Consider the following 19,981-nt stretch of genomic DNA (forward strand, 5'->3'; position numbering starts at 1 on the left):
AGAGGGGGAGGTGTGGCATTGCTTGTCAAGGATAGTATTACAGTAGTAGAAAGGGTGATGGAGGAAGTCTTGCCATCTGAGGTAGTGTGGGCGGAGGTTAGAAATAGGAAAGGTGAGGTCACCCTGTTAGGAGTTTTCTACAGGCCTCCTAATAGTCCGAGAGAAGTAGAGGAAAGTATTGCGAGGATGATTCAGGAGAAGAGTGAAAGTAGCAGGGTGGTTGTTATGGGGGACTTTAACTTCCCAGATATTGACTGGGAAAGCTATAGCTCGAGTTCGTTAGATGGGTCGGTGTTTGTCCAATGTGTGCAGGAGGGTTTCCTGATACAATATGTAGACAGGCCAACAAGAGGTGAGGCTATACTGGATTTGGTTCTAGGTAATGAACCAGGCCAGGTGTTCGACTTGGAGGTAGGTGAGCACTTCGGGGGCAGTGACCAAAACTCGGTGACTTTTACTCTAGTGATGGAGAGGGATAAGTGTGCACTGCAGGGCAACAGTTATAGCTGGGGGCAGGGAAATTATGATGCGGTGAGGCATGACTTAGGATGCGTGGATTGGAAAAATAGGCTTCAAGGGAAGAACACAAATGATATGTGGAGATTGTTCAAGGAACAGCTAATGGGTGTCCTTGATAAGTATGTACCAGTCAGGCAGGGAGTAAAGGGTCTTGTGAGGGAGCCGTGGTTTAACAAGGAATTGGAATCCCTTGTGAAAGGGAAGAGGGCGGCCTATGTAAAGATGAGGCGTGAAGGTTCAGTTGGGGCGATTGAGAGTTATAAGGTAGCCAGGAAGGATCTCGAGAGAGCTAAGAGCAGCGAGAAGGGGACATGGAAGGTCCTTAGTTGGTAGGATTAGGGAAAACCCAAAGGCTTTCTATAGGTATGTCAGGAAGAAAAGGATGACTAGAGTAGGTATCGGTCCAGTCAAGGATATTAGTGGGAAGTTGTGTGTGGAGGTGGAGGAGATCGGTGAGACACTAAATCAATACTTTTCGTCAGTATTCACTCAGGAACAGGACATTGTTGCCGATGTGAATACTGAGTCACAATTAATTAGAATGGACGGCTTTGAGGTATGTAGGGAAGAGGTGTTGGAAATTCTGGCAAGGGTGAAAATAGATAAGTCCCCTGGGCCTGATGACATTTATCCTAGGATCCTCTGGGAAGCTAGGGAGGAGATAGCGGAGCCATTGGCCTTGATTTTTATGTCGTCGTCTACGGGAATAGTGCCAGAAGACTGGAGGATAGCGAATGTGGTCCCCTTGTTCAAGAAGGGGAGCAGGGATAGCCCGAGTAACTATAGGCCAGTGAGTCTCACTTCTGTTGTGGGCAAAGTCTTAGAGAGAATTGTAAGGGATAGGATTTATGAACATCTGGATAGGAATAATGTGATCAAGGATAGTCAGCATGGTTTTGTGAAGGGCAGGTCGTGCCTCAAAAACTTTATTGAATTCTTTGAGAAGGTGACCAAGGAAGTGGACGAGGGTAAAGCAGTAGATGTGGTGTATATGGATTTTAGCAAGGCGTTCGATAAGGTACCCCATGGCAGGCTAATGCAAAAACTACGGAGGTATGGCATTGAGGGTGCATTAGAGGTTTGGATTAGGAATTGGCTGGCTGGAAGGAGACAGAGGGTAGTAGTTGATGGTATAGGTTCATCTTGGAGCGCAGTTACTAGCAGTGTTCCACAAGGATCTGTTTTGGGACCATTGCTGTTTGTCATTTTTATAAATGACCTGGAGGAGGGGCTGGAAGGCTGGGTGAGCAAGTTTGCGGATGACACGAAAGTCGGTGGAGTTGTGGACAGCGAAGAAGGATGTCGCAGTTTACAGCGGGATATAGATAAGTTACAGAGCTGGGCAGTAAGGTGGCAAATGGAGTTCAATGTAGCTAAGTGTGAAGTCATTCACTTTGGTAGGAGTAACAAGAAGATGGATTACTGGGCTAATGGTAGACTACTTGGTAGTGTGGAAGAGCAGAGGGATCTTGGTGTCCATGTACACAGATCTCTGAAAGTTGCCACCCAGGTAAATAGTGCTGTGAAGAAGGCATATGGTGTACTGGGCTTTATTGGTAGAGGAATTGAGTTCCGGAGTCCTGAGGTCATGTTGCAGTTGTATAAGACTCTGGTGCGGCCTCATCTGGAGTATTGTGTGCAGTTTTGGTCGCCGTATTATAGGAAGGATGTGGAGGCATTGGAACGAGTGCAGAGGAGGTTTACCAGGATGTTGCCTGGTATGGTAGGAAGATCGTATGAGGAAAGGCTGAGGCACTTGGTGCTTTTCTCATTTGAGAAAAGAAGGTTTCGGGGAGATTTGATAGAGGTGTACAAGATGATTAGGGGTTTAGATAGGGTTGACAGTGAGAACCTTTTTCCGCTAATGAAGTCAGCTGTTACTAGGGGACACGGCTTTAAATTAAGGGGTGGTAGGTATAGGACAGATGTTAGGGGTAGACTTCTTACTCAGCGGGTTGTGAGTTCATGGAATGCCTTACCAGTAGCAGTGGTGGACTTTCCCTCTTTATGGGCATTTAAGCGGGCATTGGACAAGCATATGGAGGTTATTGGGCTAGTGTAGGTTAGGTAGGCTTCGGTCGGCGCAACATCGAGGGCCGTAGGGCCTGTACTGCGCTGTATTTTTCTATTCTATTCTATTCTATTCTGTATGCTAAATATAAGTCGCTTGAAAATTACCCAAAAGTATGAAACCTGTAGTTAGAGACAACTGAACAACCCAAATGTTCCTCAACTGCAAAGTGAATTCATCTCTGCATTAGAGGGCACCTCAAACAATGAAATATGTATCCCATGTCGTGTGGGAATTTGAGTAAGAGTAATGGAAGCCTACAGTTTGAAAATAGGCCCTTTAGCCCAACTTGGCGATGCTGCCTAGTTTTCACAATTTACACTAGTCCCATTTGCCTGCATTTGGTCCATATCCCTGCATAACAGTTCTATCTGTACCCATCTTAAATGTTTTTTAAATCGAGTCATAGAGTCGTACAGTACAGAAATTGACCCATCAGTCCAAATCGTCCATGCCAACCAGATATCCTAAATTAACCTAGTCCCATTTGCCAGCACCTGGCCCATATTCCTCCAAACCCTTCCTATTCATATACCCATCCAGATGTCTTTTAAATGTTGCAATTGTACCAGCCGTCTCCACTTCCACTGGCAGCTCATTCCACACGTGCACCACCCTCTGCGTGTTAAAGTTGCCTCATAAGTCCCTTTTTAAATCTTCCCCCCCCCCCCACCCCACCTTAAGCCAATGCCCTCTAGTTTTAGACTCTCTCCCATCCCAGGAGAGAGTCTATCCATGTCTACCCTATCCATGTTCCTCATGATTTCCTAAACCTCTATAAGGTCACCCCTCAGCCTCCAACACTCCAGGGAAAATAGCCATAGTCTATTCAGCCACTCCCTGTAGCTCCAACCCTGGCAACATCCTTGTAAATCTTTTCTGAACCCTTTCAAGTTTCACAACATCGTTCCTATTGCAGAGAGACCAGAATTGCACGCAATATTCCAACAGTGGCCTAATCAATGTCCTGTACAGCCACAACATCACCACCTAACGTAATGCACTGAAAAATAGCGGCAAGTATATCAAATGCCGCCTTCACTATCCTATCTACCTGTGACTCCACTTTCAAGGAGCTATGAACCTGCCCTCCAAGGTCTTTGTTTAGCAACACTCCCCAGGACCTTACCATTAAGTGTATAAGTGCTGCCCTGATTTGCTTTTCCAAAGTACAGCACCTGACATTTATCTAAATTAAACTCCATCTGCCACTCCTCGGCTCATCTGATCAAGATCCCATTGTAATCTGAGGTAACCTCCTTTGCTGTCCACTACACTTCAGATTTTGGTGTCATCTGCAAACTTAATATCTGCCTCCTTTGTTCACATCCAAATCATTTATATAAATGGCAAAATGTAGTGGACCCAGCACTGATCCTTGTGGTGCTCCGCCACCACCCTCTGTCTTCTACCATTGAGCCAGTTCTGTATCCAAATGGTTAGTTCTCCCTGTATTTCACGTGATCTAACGTTGCTAAGCAGTGTACCATGGGGAACCTTGTCAAATGCTTTACTAAAGTCCATACAGACCACGTCCACTGCTCTACCATCATCAATCCTCTTTGTTACTTCAGAAAAAAACTCTTATCAAATTCATGAGACATGACAAAATTGTACTCCCTGTTGCTAACCCCCACCACCACCTTGCAGCCCGTTTCAGAAACTCACCACTGTGTGGTAAAAATTGCCCCTCTGGACCCTTTTGTAATATCTCCCCTCTCGCTTTAAATCTATGCCCTCTAGTTTTACATTCCCCTACCGTGGGGAAAAGCTGTCAGCTGTCTACCTTATCTATGCCTTTCATGATTTTATAGGCTTCTATAAGGTCACCACTCAGTCTCCTATGCTGTAGCTCACTGATCTGTAGTTCTCAGACACTTCCCTGCAGCCTTTCTTAACTAAGAAAGCCTTCCTGTGTCCGGACAACCACAATTGAAGAAAGTGTCCTCAGCTAGGTTAACTGGAGATCTGTGGTTTGGAGTTTGATCCATCAGCCGTTGTCATAATGAAGGGTGATGCTTTGAATGGCGCATTTAAGGAGCTGGTCACCCCATGGTTGTGTGTGCAGACATAAGATAGGTGACTGTCAGGCAGATAAAGAACAACCAGTAGGTAGTTCAGACTAACCCTGAGAAGATCTTGCATTCTAACCAGTGTTCAGTTCTGAACATGAATGAGGCTGGGGATCTTCTGGAAAGGGCAGCCAGATCCAAAACTGTAGCTCTCAGGGTGTCTCAGCTGAAAAGGGAGTGAGGAGAAAGATGAAGAGCGCGATGGTTATAGGGAATTCCATAGTTGGGGGGGAAGATGTAATAGTAGGATTTTTATCCCACACTGGGGTATCACTGACTACACAACAGTCTGAAGAGCCTCTGGTCATGGACCAGGTCTGTACCAAGGGCTTGCATATAAGACCGATTACAATCCTTTAGGTGGGTTTAAAAGATTTGGAAACACAGTTAAGAAGCGCAACCTTGAAGGAAATAAAGGATTACTCCTGGTGCCACCTGGACATCAGTACACAAAAACAGGATAGTGCCCATTACTAGAAAGTCGGTACATGAGAGAGAACTTTAGATTTTTGGGGAATCTGCTACCCTGGGGAAGGATGGGAGTGGTTGCTAAACAGGCCTGGTGGTTTGCATCTCAGTAGGACTTGTTGGAGCTTTGCAAGTGCTGTTGGCTGTCCCTGGATTCAAAGATGCCATGTGCTTCGTGTTGAGAGTATTTGCCGTGACTCTTTATTTGACTAAACAGACCAATTTTCAACCCTCTTCTTCAGACATGTGGGCATGATGTAGTGGAATTGTAAGTTTTGCTTCCTTTGATTTCCCTGTACTCTGTTATCACTAAAATGTGACTTTAAATATGATGCAGCTTGATTAAACAAGTCGTCGTCATTCTGAAAAATTTATAGCGGTCTTTCTTCTAGTCATTCATGTTGATGCTCCTGCATTTCAAGGTGAGTTTGAGTGTCTCTGAAACATTTTCTTTGTTTTTCCCTGGAACATTAGTCATTTGATGCCCAAGAAAACAGCATCTGTCCAGGGAGACACCCTTTGGCCATCAGAACAGTGTCCAGTCTATCTTGGTTGGTTTTGCAGGAGGTTTCCCTGAATGCTTGTGCAACTGGCTTCAGGAAGGTCACCTAGCATTTATTTGATGGACCTCTGACATTGCTGGTAGAATTTTTCAAATGCTTTTGTGTTGATGGTACAAAATCCAAGTCTAAGTTCAATACACGAGTGGGGTGATAACATCTGTTCTGAACTGCAGAGGTCTCTTTCCTCCAATTTTTGCTGCCATGGTTTGTAAAAGGCTGAGTTGCCTCAACTGATCTCGTGTTAGATCTCCTAATTAATAGTGGCTGCCCAGGTATGGGAAGTCCTCAGCATATACCAGCTGTTTTCCTTCAGACGTATTTAGCAGGTGGAATATTTAGCTGACCATGTGTGGGTTGATATGAGTTTTGTTTTGGCAGCATTCAAGGACAGGCCGAATTTCTTGTATGCAGAATTGAAGAGATTGAGAGTGGCTTGCCAATATGCAGAGTGGGCAACGACACTGCAGTCATCCTCCAACTGTAGACCAGGTGTATCTATGGTGGTCAGGTTAGTTTTGGAAGGTTGTTGTACACTAGAAGATAAATGTTTTTGAACTGAGTTCAAATCTGCACTAATAGAGCTTTATTTTAGTTAACTACATTACATGAACCTCTTTTGCCACTTATTACTAGTTCTATACATTTTATACAACCCATTCTCACTCAATTAACACTCAGTAAATATATTAATTAAGAGGGTGTAGGTATTTATTGGGCCAGCATTTATTGCCTATCCCCAATTACCCAGCGATCAGTTGAAAGAGTCACCCACATTGGCTATGGGTCTGGAGTCACATGTAGGCCAGACCACGGTGGCACAGTGGTTAGCACTGCTGCCTCACAGCGCCAGAGACCCGGGTTCAATTCCCTCCTCAGGTGACTGACTGACTGTGTGGAGTTTGCACGTTCTCCCCGTGTCTGCGTGGGTTTCCTCCGGGTGCTCCGGTTTCCTCCCACAGTCCAAAGATGTGCAGGTTAGATAAATTGGCCGTACTAAATTGCCCGTAGTGTTAGGTAAGGGGTAAATGTAAGGGTATGGGTGGGTTGCGCTTCGGTAGGGCGGTGTGGACTTGTTGGGCCGAAGGGCCTGTTTCCACACGAAGTAATCTAAACCAGGAAAGGATGGCAGTTTCTTTCCTTAACAGATATTAGTGAACCAGATGGAGTTTTCTGACAATTTATAACCTGGAATTAAATGTCTAGTGGTATCATTGAATTCAAATTCAACCATCTGTCATGGTGAGATTCAAACTTGGGTCTGCAGATTAATAGTCTATGGTTATACACCTAGGACATCACCATCTATCACCTGTTCCTTTAATCCATGGGTCTCTGGCATCCCTTCAGGACTGATAAAGGTGACTGATCCAGCCAGTGGTTAATACTGACACTGGAAGGCAATTCATCTTTGAGCTGAATAGCTACTGTCAGGTAGATTGTAATTCCTATAGGGGCTTTCACGTAGCATTGCTTGACCCTTGTTTGGATTTGAAGTCTGTTTTGGACCTTACTCAAGGTGTTATAGTCATGTCAAATCATGAAGCAGCTGTAGGATTGTAATAGCTTTTTTAGATATCCAAATCTTTTCAAGCATGATCTACTGAGTCAAGTATTTTGATCAGGTTGATGAATGCATTGAAGAGCTCTGCATGTTGTTTTCTGTCAACAAAGACCACGTTGAAGGTTGCTCTGGAAGGTGTAAAACAGCACACTCTCTAGGAGATTTATCTGAGCCAAAGGAAATAGGTGATTCAGGAGAATGTGTCAGGGGTTTTCCTGCTGTGGACAAGAAAAAAATAATTTCACTGTTTCTTGAAGATAGATTTAAATATCACATTGCTGCATTTAGCATTGGACTGGTGGTGGGTGGAGGTCTTTTTGTCTCCTAATCCATGGGATGAGTGCATGGAGGCTTCTTGATAGAAGCTCATCAGCATCAAAGACCTCAGTGGGAACATCATTGGGGCCAAGGTTTTGTCAAGTTTCATGATTACGTGTCACAGCTGTCCCATTTAATGATGCTTTGCCCATAGATTCTACCACAAAATACTGGGGCAGAGCCTGAAGCACATTAGCTGTCACCGTGGCTTCATGGTTGAGGGGTCAATGAAAATGTTCTTTCCAGCATTGACAGATGGCACAGTTATCTTAAGAAAAAAAGCATCATCCTATGAGTGAATGGGAATGTGACCATTTGACCTTGGTCGAAAGATGGCCCTTTAGCTTCAAGGAGATCTCCTGTTTCAGGAGTATTTTGATCAAACCAGTACTGATCACGACGATGCTCAAATCCAGTGATCCGAACGCAGCTGTCTTCTGTGGAATGGAGTTGAAATATAGAATCATATAATCCCGACATTGCAGAATTCAGCCCATTGAGTCTTCACCAACCCTCTGAAAACCATCCCACCCAGATCTAGCCCTGACCCGTTCCCTGTAGTTCTGCATTTCCTATGGCTCACCTATCTAGCCTGCACATCCCTGAAAGCTGGGGCAATTTAACATGGCCAATCCACCCTTACCTGCGCATCTTGAGATCATAGGAGGAAATCAGAGCCCCCAGAGGAAGCCCACATGGTCGTGGAGAATGTGCAGTGTCATAGAGATATACAGCACAGAAACAGACCCTTCGGTTCAACTTGTCCATGCTGACCAGATATCCCAAACCCAACCTAGCCTCACCTGCCAGCACCTGGCCCATATCCCTCCAAACTCCTCTTATTCATATACCCATCCTGACGCCTTTTTGAATGTTACAATTGTACTAGCCTCCACCACTTCCTCTGGCAGCTCATTCCATACACATACCACCCTTTGCGTGAAAAAGTTGCCCCTTAGGCCTCTTTTATATCGTTCCCCTCTCACACTAAACCTATGCCCTCTAGTTCTGGACTCCCTGACCCCAGGGAAAAGGATTTGTTTATCCTACCCATGCCCCTCGTGATTTTATAAACCTCTGAAAGGTCACCCCTCAGCCTCCAATTCTCCAGAGAAAACAGCCCCAGCCTATTCAGCCTCTCCATATAGCTCAAATCCTCCAATCCTGGCAACATCCTTGTAAATCTCTTCTGAAGCCTTTCAAGTTTCACAACATCTTTCAAATAGGAAGGAGATTGCAAAATTGCACGCAATATTCCAGCAGTGGCCTAACCAATGTCTTGTACAGCTGCAACATGACCTCACAACTCCTGTACTCAATACTCTGACCAATAAAGGAAAGCATACCAAACGCCGCCTTCATTATCCTATTTATCTGCGACTCTACTTTCAAAGAGCTATAAACCTGCACTCCAAGGTCTTTGTTCAGCAACACTCCCTAGGACCTTACCATTAAGTGTATAAGTCCTGCTAAGATTTGCTTTCCCAAAATGCAACACCTCGCATTTATTTTTCTCAGCCCATTGACCCACTTGATCAAGATCCCGTTATAATCCGAGGTAACCTTCTTCACTGTCCGCTACACCTTCAGTTTTGGTGTCATCTGCAAACGTACTAACTATATACCTCTTATGCTCACATCCAAATCATTTATACAAATTATAAAAACTGGTGGACCCAGCACTAATCCTTATGGCACTCCACTGGTCACAGGCCTCCAGTCTGAAAAACAACCCTCCACCACCACCCTCTGTCTTCTACCTTTGAGCCAGTTCTCTATCCAAATGGCTAGTTCTCCCTGTATTCCGAGATCTAACCTTGCTAACCAGTATCCCATGGGGAACCTTGTCGAACGCCTTATTGAAGTCCATATAGATCACATCTACTGCTCTGCCCTCATCAATCCTCTTTGTTACTTCTTCAAAAAACTCAGTCAAGTTTGTGAGACATGATTTCCCAGGCACAAAGCCATGTTGACTATCCCTAATCAGTCCTTGCCTTTCCAAATACATGTACATCCTGTCCCTCAGGATTTGTTCCAACAACTTGCCCACCACCGATGTCAGGCTCACTGGTCTGTAGTTCCCTGGCTTGTCCTTATCATCTTTCTTAAATACCGGCACCACATAAGCCAACCTCCAGTCTTCCGGCACCTCACCTGTGACTATCGATGATACAAATATCTCAGCAAGGGGCTCAGCAATCACTTCCCTAGCTTCCCACAGAGTTCTAGGGTACACCTGATCAGGTCCTGGGGATTTATCTACCTTTAACCGTTTCAAGACATCCAGCACTTCCTCCTCTGTAATAAGGGCATTTTTCAAGATGTCACCATCTATTTCCCTACATCCTATATCTTCCATGTCCTTTTCCATAGTAAATACTGATGCAAAATATTCATTTGGTATCCCCCATCTCCTGCAGCTCCATACAAAGGCCACCTTGCTGATCTTTGAGGCATCCTACTCTCTCTCCCTAGTTAGCCTTTTGTCCTTAATATATTTGTAAAAACCCTTTGGATTCTCCTTAACTCTATTTGCCAAAGCTATTTCATGTCCCCTTTTTGCCCTCCTGATTTCCCTCTTAAGTATACTCCTACTGCCTTTATACTCTTCTAAGGATTCACTCGATCTATCTGTCTATACTTGACATATGCTGCCTTCTTTTTCTTAATCAAAACCTCAATTTCTTTCATCATCCAGCATTCCCTATACCTACCAGCCTTCCCTTTCACCCCAACAGGAATATATTTTCTCTGGACTCTCGTTATCTCATTTCTGAAAGCTTCCCATTTTCCAGCCGTTCCCTTTACCTACAAACATCTACGCCCAATCAGCTTTTGAAAGTTCTTGCCTAATGCTGTCAAAATTTGGCCTTTCTCACTAGCAATGTTTAAAAGTGGCTGGGCTTTAGAGGGTTAAGCAATCCTAATGCCCGAAACGTCAATTCTCCTCCTTGGATGCTGCCTGACCTGCTGCGCTTTTCCAGCAACATACTTTCACTTCCAGCATCTGCAGTCCTCACTTTCTCCTTTAGAGGGTTAAGATAAACTAGAGAAAATCTCCACTTTTACTGAACCAGAAATGTTATGAAAGTATACATGCTGTATCCTTTACCAGCATTTCTTATTTTTGAGATGGTGAAAACTGAGTACACCAACCTGCTATCTGTTTGGAGTCCTCTATAATCAACAAACAATAAGCAAAGTGAACCGAAAGGTTAGAGATCAGAATTTTAAACCAACAGCAAACGATGCCTCCAAATTAAATAGAGTGATAATTAAGGTCACAGCCCCAACCCGGCAGGAATACAAACCTAAGCTCTTGGCTTTTCAAAGTAGTTCACGAACCAGGTGACTCAATAACGTTTATGACAAAGTTTGTGCCCACCCTTCCAGAACAAGCTCACATTGGAAGGCCCTGGGGTAATTTACAATTTTTTTTTTAACTATTATTCACACGTGGTACTTGGGCATCACCCACTGGGCCCAGCGTTTATTGACCAACTCCTCCCTAGTTAAGGCTGGAATCGAACCTGGGTCTCTGATACGATGAGGCAGCAGTGCTAATTAGAGAGCCACTGTGCTGCCCAAATGTGTGAAGATGTTCTAGTTTAGTCTTGAACTACACTTTGAATTCCTGTCTTCACTTGGGCTGCTTTAAGGCTGAGACATTGATCATCATCCTCTAGGATGTTTGAGTTTCAGAAATCTTAGTGCTATGCATCATCTATCGAATAGTCAAAGATCTATCGAGGCACTCCACATGGACCAAGGGGTGACACGCTCTATGGAGTTTGCATATTCTCCCTGTGTCTGTGTGGGTTTCCTCCAGATGCTTTGGTTCCCTTCAACAGTCCAAAGATGTGCAGGTTAGGTGGATTGGCCATGGGAAACGCAAGGTTACAAGGATAGGGTAGGGGGAATGGGTCTGGGTGGGATGTGCTTTGGAGGGTCAGTGGAACTTGATGGGCTGAAAGGCCTGCTTCCACACTATGGATTTTATGATTCTAGGGCAATATAAACATAATTCAATCTTTGATTTGAGGAATGACCTAATCCAAAGAGTTAAAAAGGTGAAAACAATGACTGCAGATGCTGGAAACCAGATTCTGGATTAGTGGTGCTGGAAGAGCACAGCAGTTCAGGCAGCATCCAAGGAGCAGCGAAATCGACGTTTCGGGCAAAGTCCCTAATCCAAAAAGTGCCAGTATTTTGAACTAGGGTGCCTCCATGTGGTTTTGTTTGCTCTTCTGTCAGAAGAGGCTTTTATTACAATGATGCCATGGTACACACTTAGTTCCCCAGAGTGGTGATCTTTGCTTCTTTTCGGGAAGATAATAAGGGCTATATCAAGGTCCGAATAAAACCTTCTATGATATCTTTATCGGAAAGAAGGATTGAGCGTAAGTGCTGCTGAGAATGGCGGAGTGTTGATTGCAGCCAAGCTGTAAATGAAATGTTTGAGCCTTTCCTTTATGCAGTTAGGAGTTCTGAGGATACATCCAGGATCCTATTCCAGGTGGCAGAAGTAATTCCATGGATAAGAGGATCATTACCGGTGCCTCTCTTGCTCTCCTTAGGAAAGCAGGCCTCCTTGAGGGCTGCAATGTCAGTTTGTAGTCTGAATAACTTGTCTGCTAGAGTTGTTCTTTCTGAATGGTTACTTAAGATTATCTAGAAGTGTTCTAACATGCCAAGTTACGAAATGTAAGGTTTTCTTCTGTTGTCCCACAAAGATTGCAGCCCTGTCACGTGTGGTCTCCCAGTCGGGAGAAAGTAAGGTAATTTATTTTTCAGGAATGTTCTTGGCTCCTCCCCTTGTGGTGAGCAGAGGGTATCCTCTGAGGCGGCTGCCCAAAGAGATCTCTGTCTCAACACACTTGTCCGAAATACATCTATCAGATTTGTGTCCAGGAGCTCCCAGGTCCCCATCACCAATTCTCCATCACCACAGCACTTGACAAACTGATGCTGGTAGGAGCCTCTAGTTGACTTTTTTTTGACGAGGGGACCTTGGGCCATTGTCCTTGTCCATATGATCTTGACTGAATGGTGGTCAGATTGCAGTGATGTGCCTAGCCACGATTGGGTTTGCTTTGCTGCAGCTCTTACTGCCTTTGCAGCCAGTAATTTCCATAGTCTTCCTTCATCAGTTCTCTCTGCTGTTGAGAAAATGTGGACTGCATTGTCTCGCACATTCACCGGGCCTTGCTGCTATGGGTGGTCCTACCAAGAACAAGCTCAGAATAGCATCATGCAAAGGATCATCGCGCATACAGAGATCCTCCATCGTGGCGATCTTCACAGGGGTTATAGGTGTGGGATGTATGACTCCAACAGGTCATTTGAACCAAGTTGTCCACACTTATGATTTACAGAGGAACCTCAATTATCCGAAGGACACGAGCGGGCAGTATTTCATTCGATTCATCAAATTCCGGAACATGGTTTAGTCGAGCATCGGAACCTTGCGATCTTGCTGGATAATCCGATATTTGGATAATTGAGCTTCTTCTGTATACTCTATTCGAGCCTCTTCCCATCATTGTCATCCAAAGTTTCCTTCTTGCCACTGTGGTTATGATGTGGCGGTGCTGGGGGTGGACAGTCAGAAGTCACACAACACTAGCTTATAGTCCAATAGGTTTACTTGAAATCGGAAGCTTTCCGACCTCTGCTGCTTCATTAGGTGAAGGGAAGGGAAGCACACACGCACAGAATTTATAGGCAGAGAGATCAAAAGATCATACAAATGTTGTGAGTGGAGTCTCGAAGACAGGTTGAATAACAAGTCTGTGTGGGTGCTAAGTGTCAGACGGTGTGAACAAATGGCAACAGCTGAATAGCAAATGAATAGATGACCTGTGATCTGATTAATTGAGGCAGAGACATAATTACAAAAAAAAATTAAGTTAAGATGGTGCTGGATGCAAACCAAATGGTTGGGATAGCATGATAGGTAATAGAGTTGCATGCTGAGGGACTAACCAAAGTAACAAGTCATCCAAAACTGTACAAACTTGCATAGAGAGATTATGACACCTTATCAAGGTGATAGTGTCCAAACAGGCCAGTAAGGAAGATTTCACAGATATAGGAAGTATGGTGGGGTTACATGTTGCACGACATGAACCCAAGATCATGGCTGAGGCCGTCTTTGTGGGTATGGAACTTGACTATCAGTTTCTGCTCGCCGATTCTGCCATCTCGAAGGCTGCCTTGGAGGATGCTTACCCAAAGATAGGAGGCTGAATGTCCTTGATCGCTGAAGTGTTCCCTGATAACTTGATAACTTATGATCTCACTACCTTAATGAGCTTGTACAATTTTGGATTACTTGCTACTCTGGTTAGATCCTCAACATGCGATTGTTATAGCTATCATGTTATTCTAGTCATTTGGTTTGGCTGCAGCACGACCTTATTTTTAATTAATTGAGGCAGAGACATAATTACAATAAATCCAGATCACAGGTCATCCGTTCACTTGTTAGCTGTTGACACTTTACTCTCACCATTTGACACTTTTATCACCTGTAGAGACTTATCCAGCCTGTCAACACTCTACTCTCTCAATTTGTATGATCTTTTGATCTCTCTGCCTATAAACTCTGTGCCTGTGCGCTTCTCTTCACTTTACCTGACAAAGAAGCAGCGCTCTTCGAGCTTGTGATTTCAAATACAGAAGAACCTCTATTTATCCAGCATTCGATTAACTCAATCTCAGATTATCCAAATAAGATGACAAAGTACCAATGCTTGACTAACAATATTATCTGCCATTTGATTAACCAAATCAAATTCTCCCTGCCCTGTCCTTTTGGACTATAACCTTTTGTTGTGTGACTGAGAGTCATAGAGATGTGCGCCACGGAAACAGACCCTTCGGTCCAACTTGTCCATGCTGACCAGATATCCCAACCCAATCTAGTCCCACCTGCCAACACCTGGCCCTTTAAACCCTTCCTATTCATGTCCCCATCCAGATGCCTTTTAAATGTTGCAATTGTACCAGCCTCTGCCACTTCCTCTGGCAGCTCATTCCCTCCTTTGTCTGTTCCTCTCCCTCTTAAAAGTGCGATTGTTTTAACTTTTTTTTTCTCCAGTTTCAAAACAACACAACAGCATACAAAACAGTAATTGCTGCTCTTGGAATTCAAGAAAATCACCACCAACACCTAAAATACCTCAAAAAAGGAACATCTGTTACAGCCAGAAATTTTTTCTATTCTCCATCTTGGATTACCCAGAATTGACCACATGTGGTTTTATAAAGAAGGGTTTGAATTTGCTAGGTAGTGTGATAAGAAGCTGAGCATAGATTCAGAAGGGAGAAAAGCAGGAAGGTGAAAACTAGTGAGTGTGTTGGAAAAGCAGAGCAAACTGGCATAGGAAAATAGGCAATAGAGGAGTCTTGTGCTAGAAGGTAGATACCTTAAATTTTAAGGTTCTTGAGGTGCAGTGATAGTGCCCCTTCCTGTGGGCTAGAAGGCCTAGCTTCAAGTCTCATCTGATCTAGAGGTGTGTCATAACCGATCTGAACAGATTGATCAGGAAATTACCATCCTCAAATGCAGAGTTCAGTGAATAAAGCAGATGAGCTGGGAAGAGGAGGAATGGCAGTCTAATAATCCCGATTTACCGGTTTTTCAGACAGGATAGGGGAGTCAGGGTTATTGTCAGCAACGGTTTAAGGAAACGCTTTATAACCACTGAATCTGAGGGGAAGTCAGTGATTTTTGCACTTAAACAGCGAGTTGTTGGTTGGTTTGCTGAGCCAGTTGACTTTTTTGCAAATGTTTTGTACCCCTACTAGGTGACATCTTCAATGCTGTGTAGCCTCCGGATGAAGCATCATTTGCTAATAATGGGTACCTTAACAGCTTCATCTGCCAATGCCTAGCATACAAACAACAAGAAGACACTGTGTGTCCCAACACACTGACCATCCTACCTGATATTAGTAATTACTCAGAGAACTGACAACAAGACTGCTTTGTCCTCTGAGAATAATGACAGCACAGAAATGAACAGCCACAGTTCACTTGCTGCTATCCAAAACAAAAAACTCCAAACCTACAACATGCAAAACATATACAAAATACCATGCAGCAACTGCAAGAAACATCACATAAGGCAAACAGGCAGGACACTCACCACTAGAATACATGAGCATCAGCTTGCAATAAAATGACACGACCAGCTCTCCCTCGTGTCAATATGCACTGATAAAGAAGGAGACCAATTCAACTGGGACAATTATTACTGGGACAGGCAAAACAAAGACAAGCTTGGGAATTCCTGGAGGCCTGGTATTCATTCAGCGGTGCCACAAACAACCATGTTTGAAATAGAGCCCATCTACAGACCACTATAGTACGAAACTGAAAATAGAACTGCCCACCATGACTGACTGACAGAACCAGCCTATTCAGCCCCTCCCTATAGCTTCAACCCATCAAAACTGGCAATATCATTGTAAATATTTACAGACCTCTTTCAGTTTTCACAATATCCTTCCTATAGCAGAAAGACCAAAATTGCACGCAGTATTCCACAAGTGACCTAACCAATGTCCTGTGCAGCCGCAACATGACCTCCCAACTTAATGCACTGGCCAATAAAGGAAAGCATACCAAACACCACCTTCACTGTCCTATCTACCTATGAGTCTACTTTCAAGGAACTATGAACTTGCACTCCAAGGTCTCTTTGTTCAGCAACACTCCCTAGGACCTTACCATTAAGTGTATAAGTCCTGCCCTGATTTGCCTTTCCAAAATGCAGGACCTCACATTTATCTAAATTAAACTCCATCTGTCACTTGGCCCATTGACCCATGTGATCAAGATCCTGTTGTACTCTGAGGCAACCTTCTTTGCTGTCCACAACACCTCCAATTTTGGTGTCATCTGCAAACTTACTGACTATACCTCCTATGTTCCCATCCAAATTATTTGTATAAATGACGAAAATTAGTGAATCCAGCACCGATCCTTGTGGCACACTGCTGGTCACAGGCCTCCAGTCTGAAAAGCAGCCCTCCACCACCACCACCCTCTGTCTTCTCCCTTTGAGCCAGTTCTGTTGCATCCAAATGGCTAGTTCTCCCTATATTCGCGGTGATTTAACCTTGCTAACCGGTACAGTGAGGAACCTTGTCAAGCGCCTAAACTGAAGTCCACATCGACCACATCCACTGCTCTGCCCTCATCAAATCTCGTGGTTACTTCTTCAAAAAAATGCAATTAAGTTAGTGAGACACTATTGCCCATGCACAAAGCTATATTGACTATCCTTGATCAGTCCTTGCTTTTCCATGTACGTGCAAATCCCGTCTCTCAGGGTTCCCTCCAACTTGCGCACCACCGATGTCAGACTCACCGGTCTGTAGTTCCCTGGCTTTTCCTCACCACCTTTTTAAAATAGTGTCACTGCATTAGCCAGCCTCAAGTCTTCTGGCACCTCACCTGCGGCTATCGATGATACAAATATCTCAGCAAGGGGTCCAGCAATCACTTCCCTAACTTTCCACAGAGTTCTCAGGTACACCTGATCAAGTCCTGGGGATTTATCTACCTTTATGCATTGTCACACTTTCAGCACCTCCTCTGTAATTTGGAAATTTTTCAAGATGTCGCTATTTATTTCCCCATGTTCCATATTGTTTGGGTACTTTATTTAAGGGTGGAAGTTCAAGCCTGGAGAGAGTGCAATGGAGATTTACTAAAATGATAATGGAATGAGGAACTTTAGATACAAGGAAAAATGAGAGAGCTAGGTCTTGTTCTCCTTGGAGCAGTGAAGATTAAGAAGTGACCTTATTGAGGTGTTCAGAATTATGTATAATTTTGACTGGATAAAGAAAGATATTCTGTTTCTATTTATTGGTATGTCAGTAAGTAGGGGTCACAATTTCAAAACTCAGAGCTAGGAGCGAGATGAGAAACTTTTTTACTCTATTGTTAGGACTTTGAATGTGCTCCCTGGGACGGTGATGGAGGCAGATTCTGTATGAGATTTCAAAAGACAGCTGGATATATATTTGGAAGGGATAAAGTTAGAGGGCTGTGGAGATAGAATGGTACCAACTGGGTAGCTCTTTTCGGAGTTGGTATATGTGTGAATGGCCACTTTCTGAACTGGAACATTCTATAATTCTATGATTACTCTCAGAACAAATTCAATTTGGCTAATTACCACTCCATCAAAGTGATAGACTGGGTCTTCAACACTGGTATCAAAATAAAACACGACTTAAATAACCTGTTCAGTGCTCAGTTTGGGTTCCACCAGGGTCACTCAGCTCCTCACTTCATTAGAGCTTTATCCAAACATGGGCAGAAGAGCTAGACTCTCAAGGTGAGAGTGACTGCCCTTGACATCAGGGTTGCCTTTGACCAAATGTGGCATCAAGGAGATTTAACAAAATTAAAAGTAATGGGAATCATGGGGGGAAATGCTCCACTAGTTATATCTTGCAGAAAAGTTAATGGTTGTGGTAGTTGGAGGGCAATCGCCTCAGCCCCAGGATGGCACTGCAGGAGCTCTAGGGTAGGGTCCTCGGCCCAACCAAATTTAGTTGCTGCTTCAATGATCTGAGCCACTGCCCATCCTGACTGGGAAATATGTCACCATTCCCTCACTCTCACTGGGTCAAAATCCTGTAATTCCCTCCCTAATAGCATTTTGGGTCACCCGACAACACATGGACTACAGTGGTCCAAGAGGCAGCTCACCAAACACCTTTTGTAGGATGAAAACATAAGACAGATTTTAGATTTATTGTGACTGACTACATCAGTTTTTTTTGCAATAGATATTTGGTAATAATTTGATTGTTCCAATATCTCAGTCAGGCAATAAGTTGATTTGATAAGTTGATAAGTTCCTTTGAAAAAGCTGCGATTGTTTACTGCCTGTTGTCTTCATTTTACTTGTTATACGCCTGCTTCTTTCCTTAGGTGCACTGCATCAGTACTGAATTCACAACACGGAAACATGGGGGAGAAAAGGGTGTGCCTTTCCGAATTCAAATAGATACGTTCAAGGAGAATGAAAATGGTGAATATACAGAGCATCTTCATTCAGCTAGCTGCCAAATCAAAGTGTTTAAGGTATGGAGAAAAAAGGCTGGTTTCCTCTGGTGAATGACCATGACTTCAAATCTTGCTGTTAGAAATGTGATTCTGTTGGTTGGTTCCTAGATATTGTCAAAAAGTGTGGTGCTAGGAAAGTACAGCCGGTCAGGCAGCATCCGAGGAGCAAGAGAGTCGACGTTTCAAGCATAAGCTCTTCATCTGGAATGAGCTCGGATGCTGCCTGATCATCTGTGCTTTTACAGCACATTACTTTTTGACTCTGATCTCCAGCATCTGCAGTCCTCGCTTCCTCCTCCTCCTGATTCCTAGATATTCTAAAGCTAACTCCTGCAAGATTTATACCTCAGTCGTAATGATTATATTTTGTTCATTTATTATGTAATATAAATTAGCAGCTTAAACACTCATCTGAATGATGCAGGAGTGTAATTGTTTTGAAGTCTCGCCACGCACTTAAGTAACAGATGGGTCCTCCAGTCAGAACATGTTGATCCTGAAGACAATCTCTGGAATTATTTGTGACTGGATTGTAACCATCCCATCTTTCCTCTAAGTAAGATTTGCTTACAAATGGAATCCAGAAAAACTGACCTATTGTTGGAGATCAGATTTCTGTCCTCTTGGCTCCAAATTACTGTGCAGATCAATACCCTGATGACCAGCGGCTGCAGCAGTTTGGCAACTGGCACCTAATACCAAAAACAACAACCCACAGTAACATGTGCTAACCACTTCATATGCAGAATCATGGCAGAAACTGCCTCCCTCAGATTGGTCTCTTCAGCCATCAGAGAAATTGGAAAGCTACTCCCTTCACAACAAATTTGAATTGCTGTGTCCATTATTTTATACAGGTGGTCAGATTATGACATGAACGCTAATAGATGAAGCCTATTTAAAGCAAATTAACCCCCTTTCTGTGCCATATTTCTACTGCTTTTACTCTCGTTCCTTTTCTCCTAATAATCAGCTATTTTCAATAAAACTAGTTTCTAAAGTACACGATAGTGAACTTTTTGCAGAAGTATATGGTATCTTTGTATAAAACCAATTTCTTATGTGCCATTCCAAAATGGCAATTCCTGACTCAAAATCTGTATGTTTTAATTGTTATGTCATGTAATGGGTATGGTGCTAATTGTACAAGTGCACCCTTTTAAATGATTGCATCTGTGAAGACAAATCAGAGTTAATTCTTTGGGTCCAAAACATTAGACATGTGATCCTGTTGGTTGATTCCTAGATATTACCAAGAACTGATGGTAGCTAGGAAAATGTCAGTTTATATGCAGAAGATAGGGTGGGGGG

General features: G+C 43.6%; 1 protein-coding gene across 3 annotated transcripts in view; it reads left to right on the top strand.

Annotated features, from left to right (window-relative positions):
* The window catches only part of tfcp2 (transcription factor CP2), a 135,704-nt gene that overhangs the window by 62,432 nt on the left and 53,291 nt on the right, over positions 1 to 19,981 (top strand). For all 3 annotated transcript variants that reach the window (XM_072567302.1, XM_072567300.1, XM_072567301.1), the window contains one exon: positions 18,536 to 18,688. In XM_072567302.1, coding sequence (XP_072423403.1) covers positions 18,536 to 18,688 — 153 coding nt within the window. The remainder of the gene's footprint in view (positions 1 to 18,535; positions 18,689 to 19,981) is intronic.

The sequence above is a fragment of the Chiloscyllium punctatum genome, chromosome X (assembly GCF_047496795.1).
Source record: "Chiloscyllium punctatum isolate Juve2018m chromosome X, sChiPun1.3, whole genome shotgun sequence".
NCBI classification, from domain to species: Eukaryota; Metazoa; Chordata; class Chondrichthyes; order Orectolobiformes; family Hemiscylliidae; genus Chiloscyllium; species Chiloscyllium punctatum.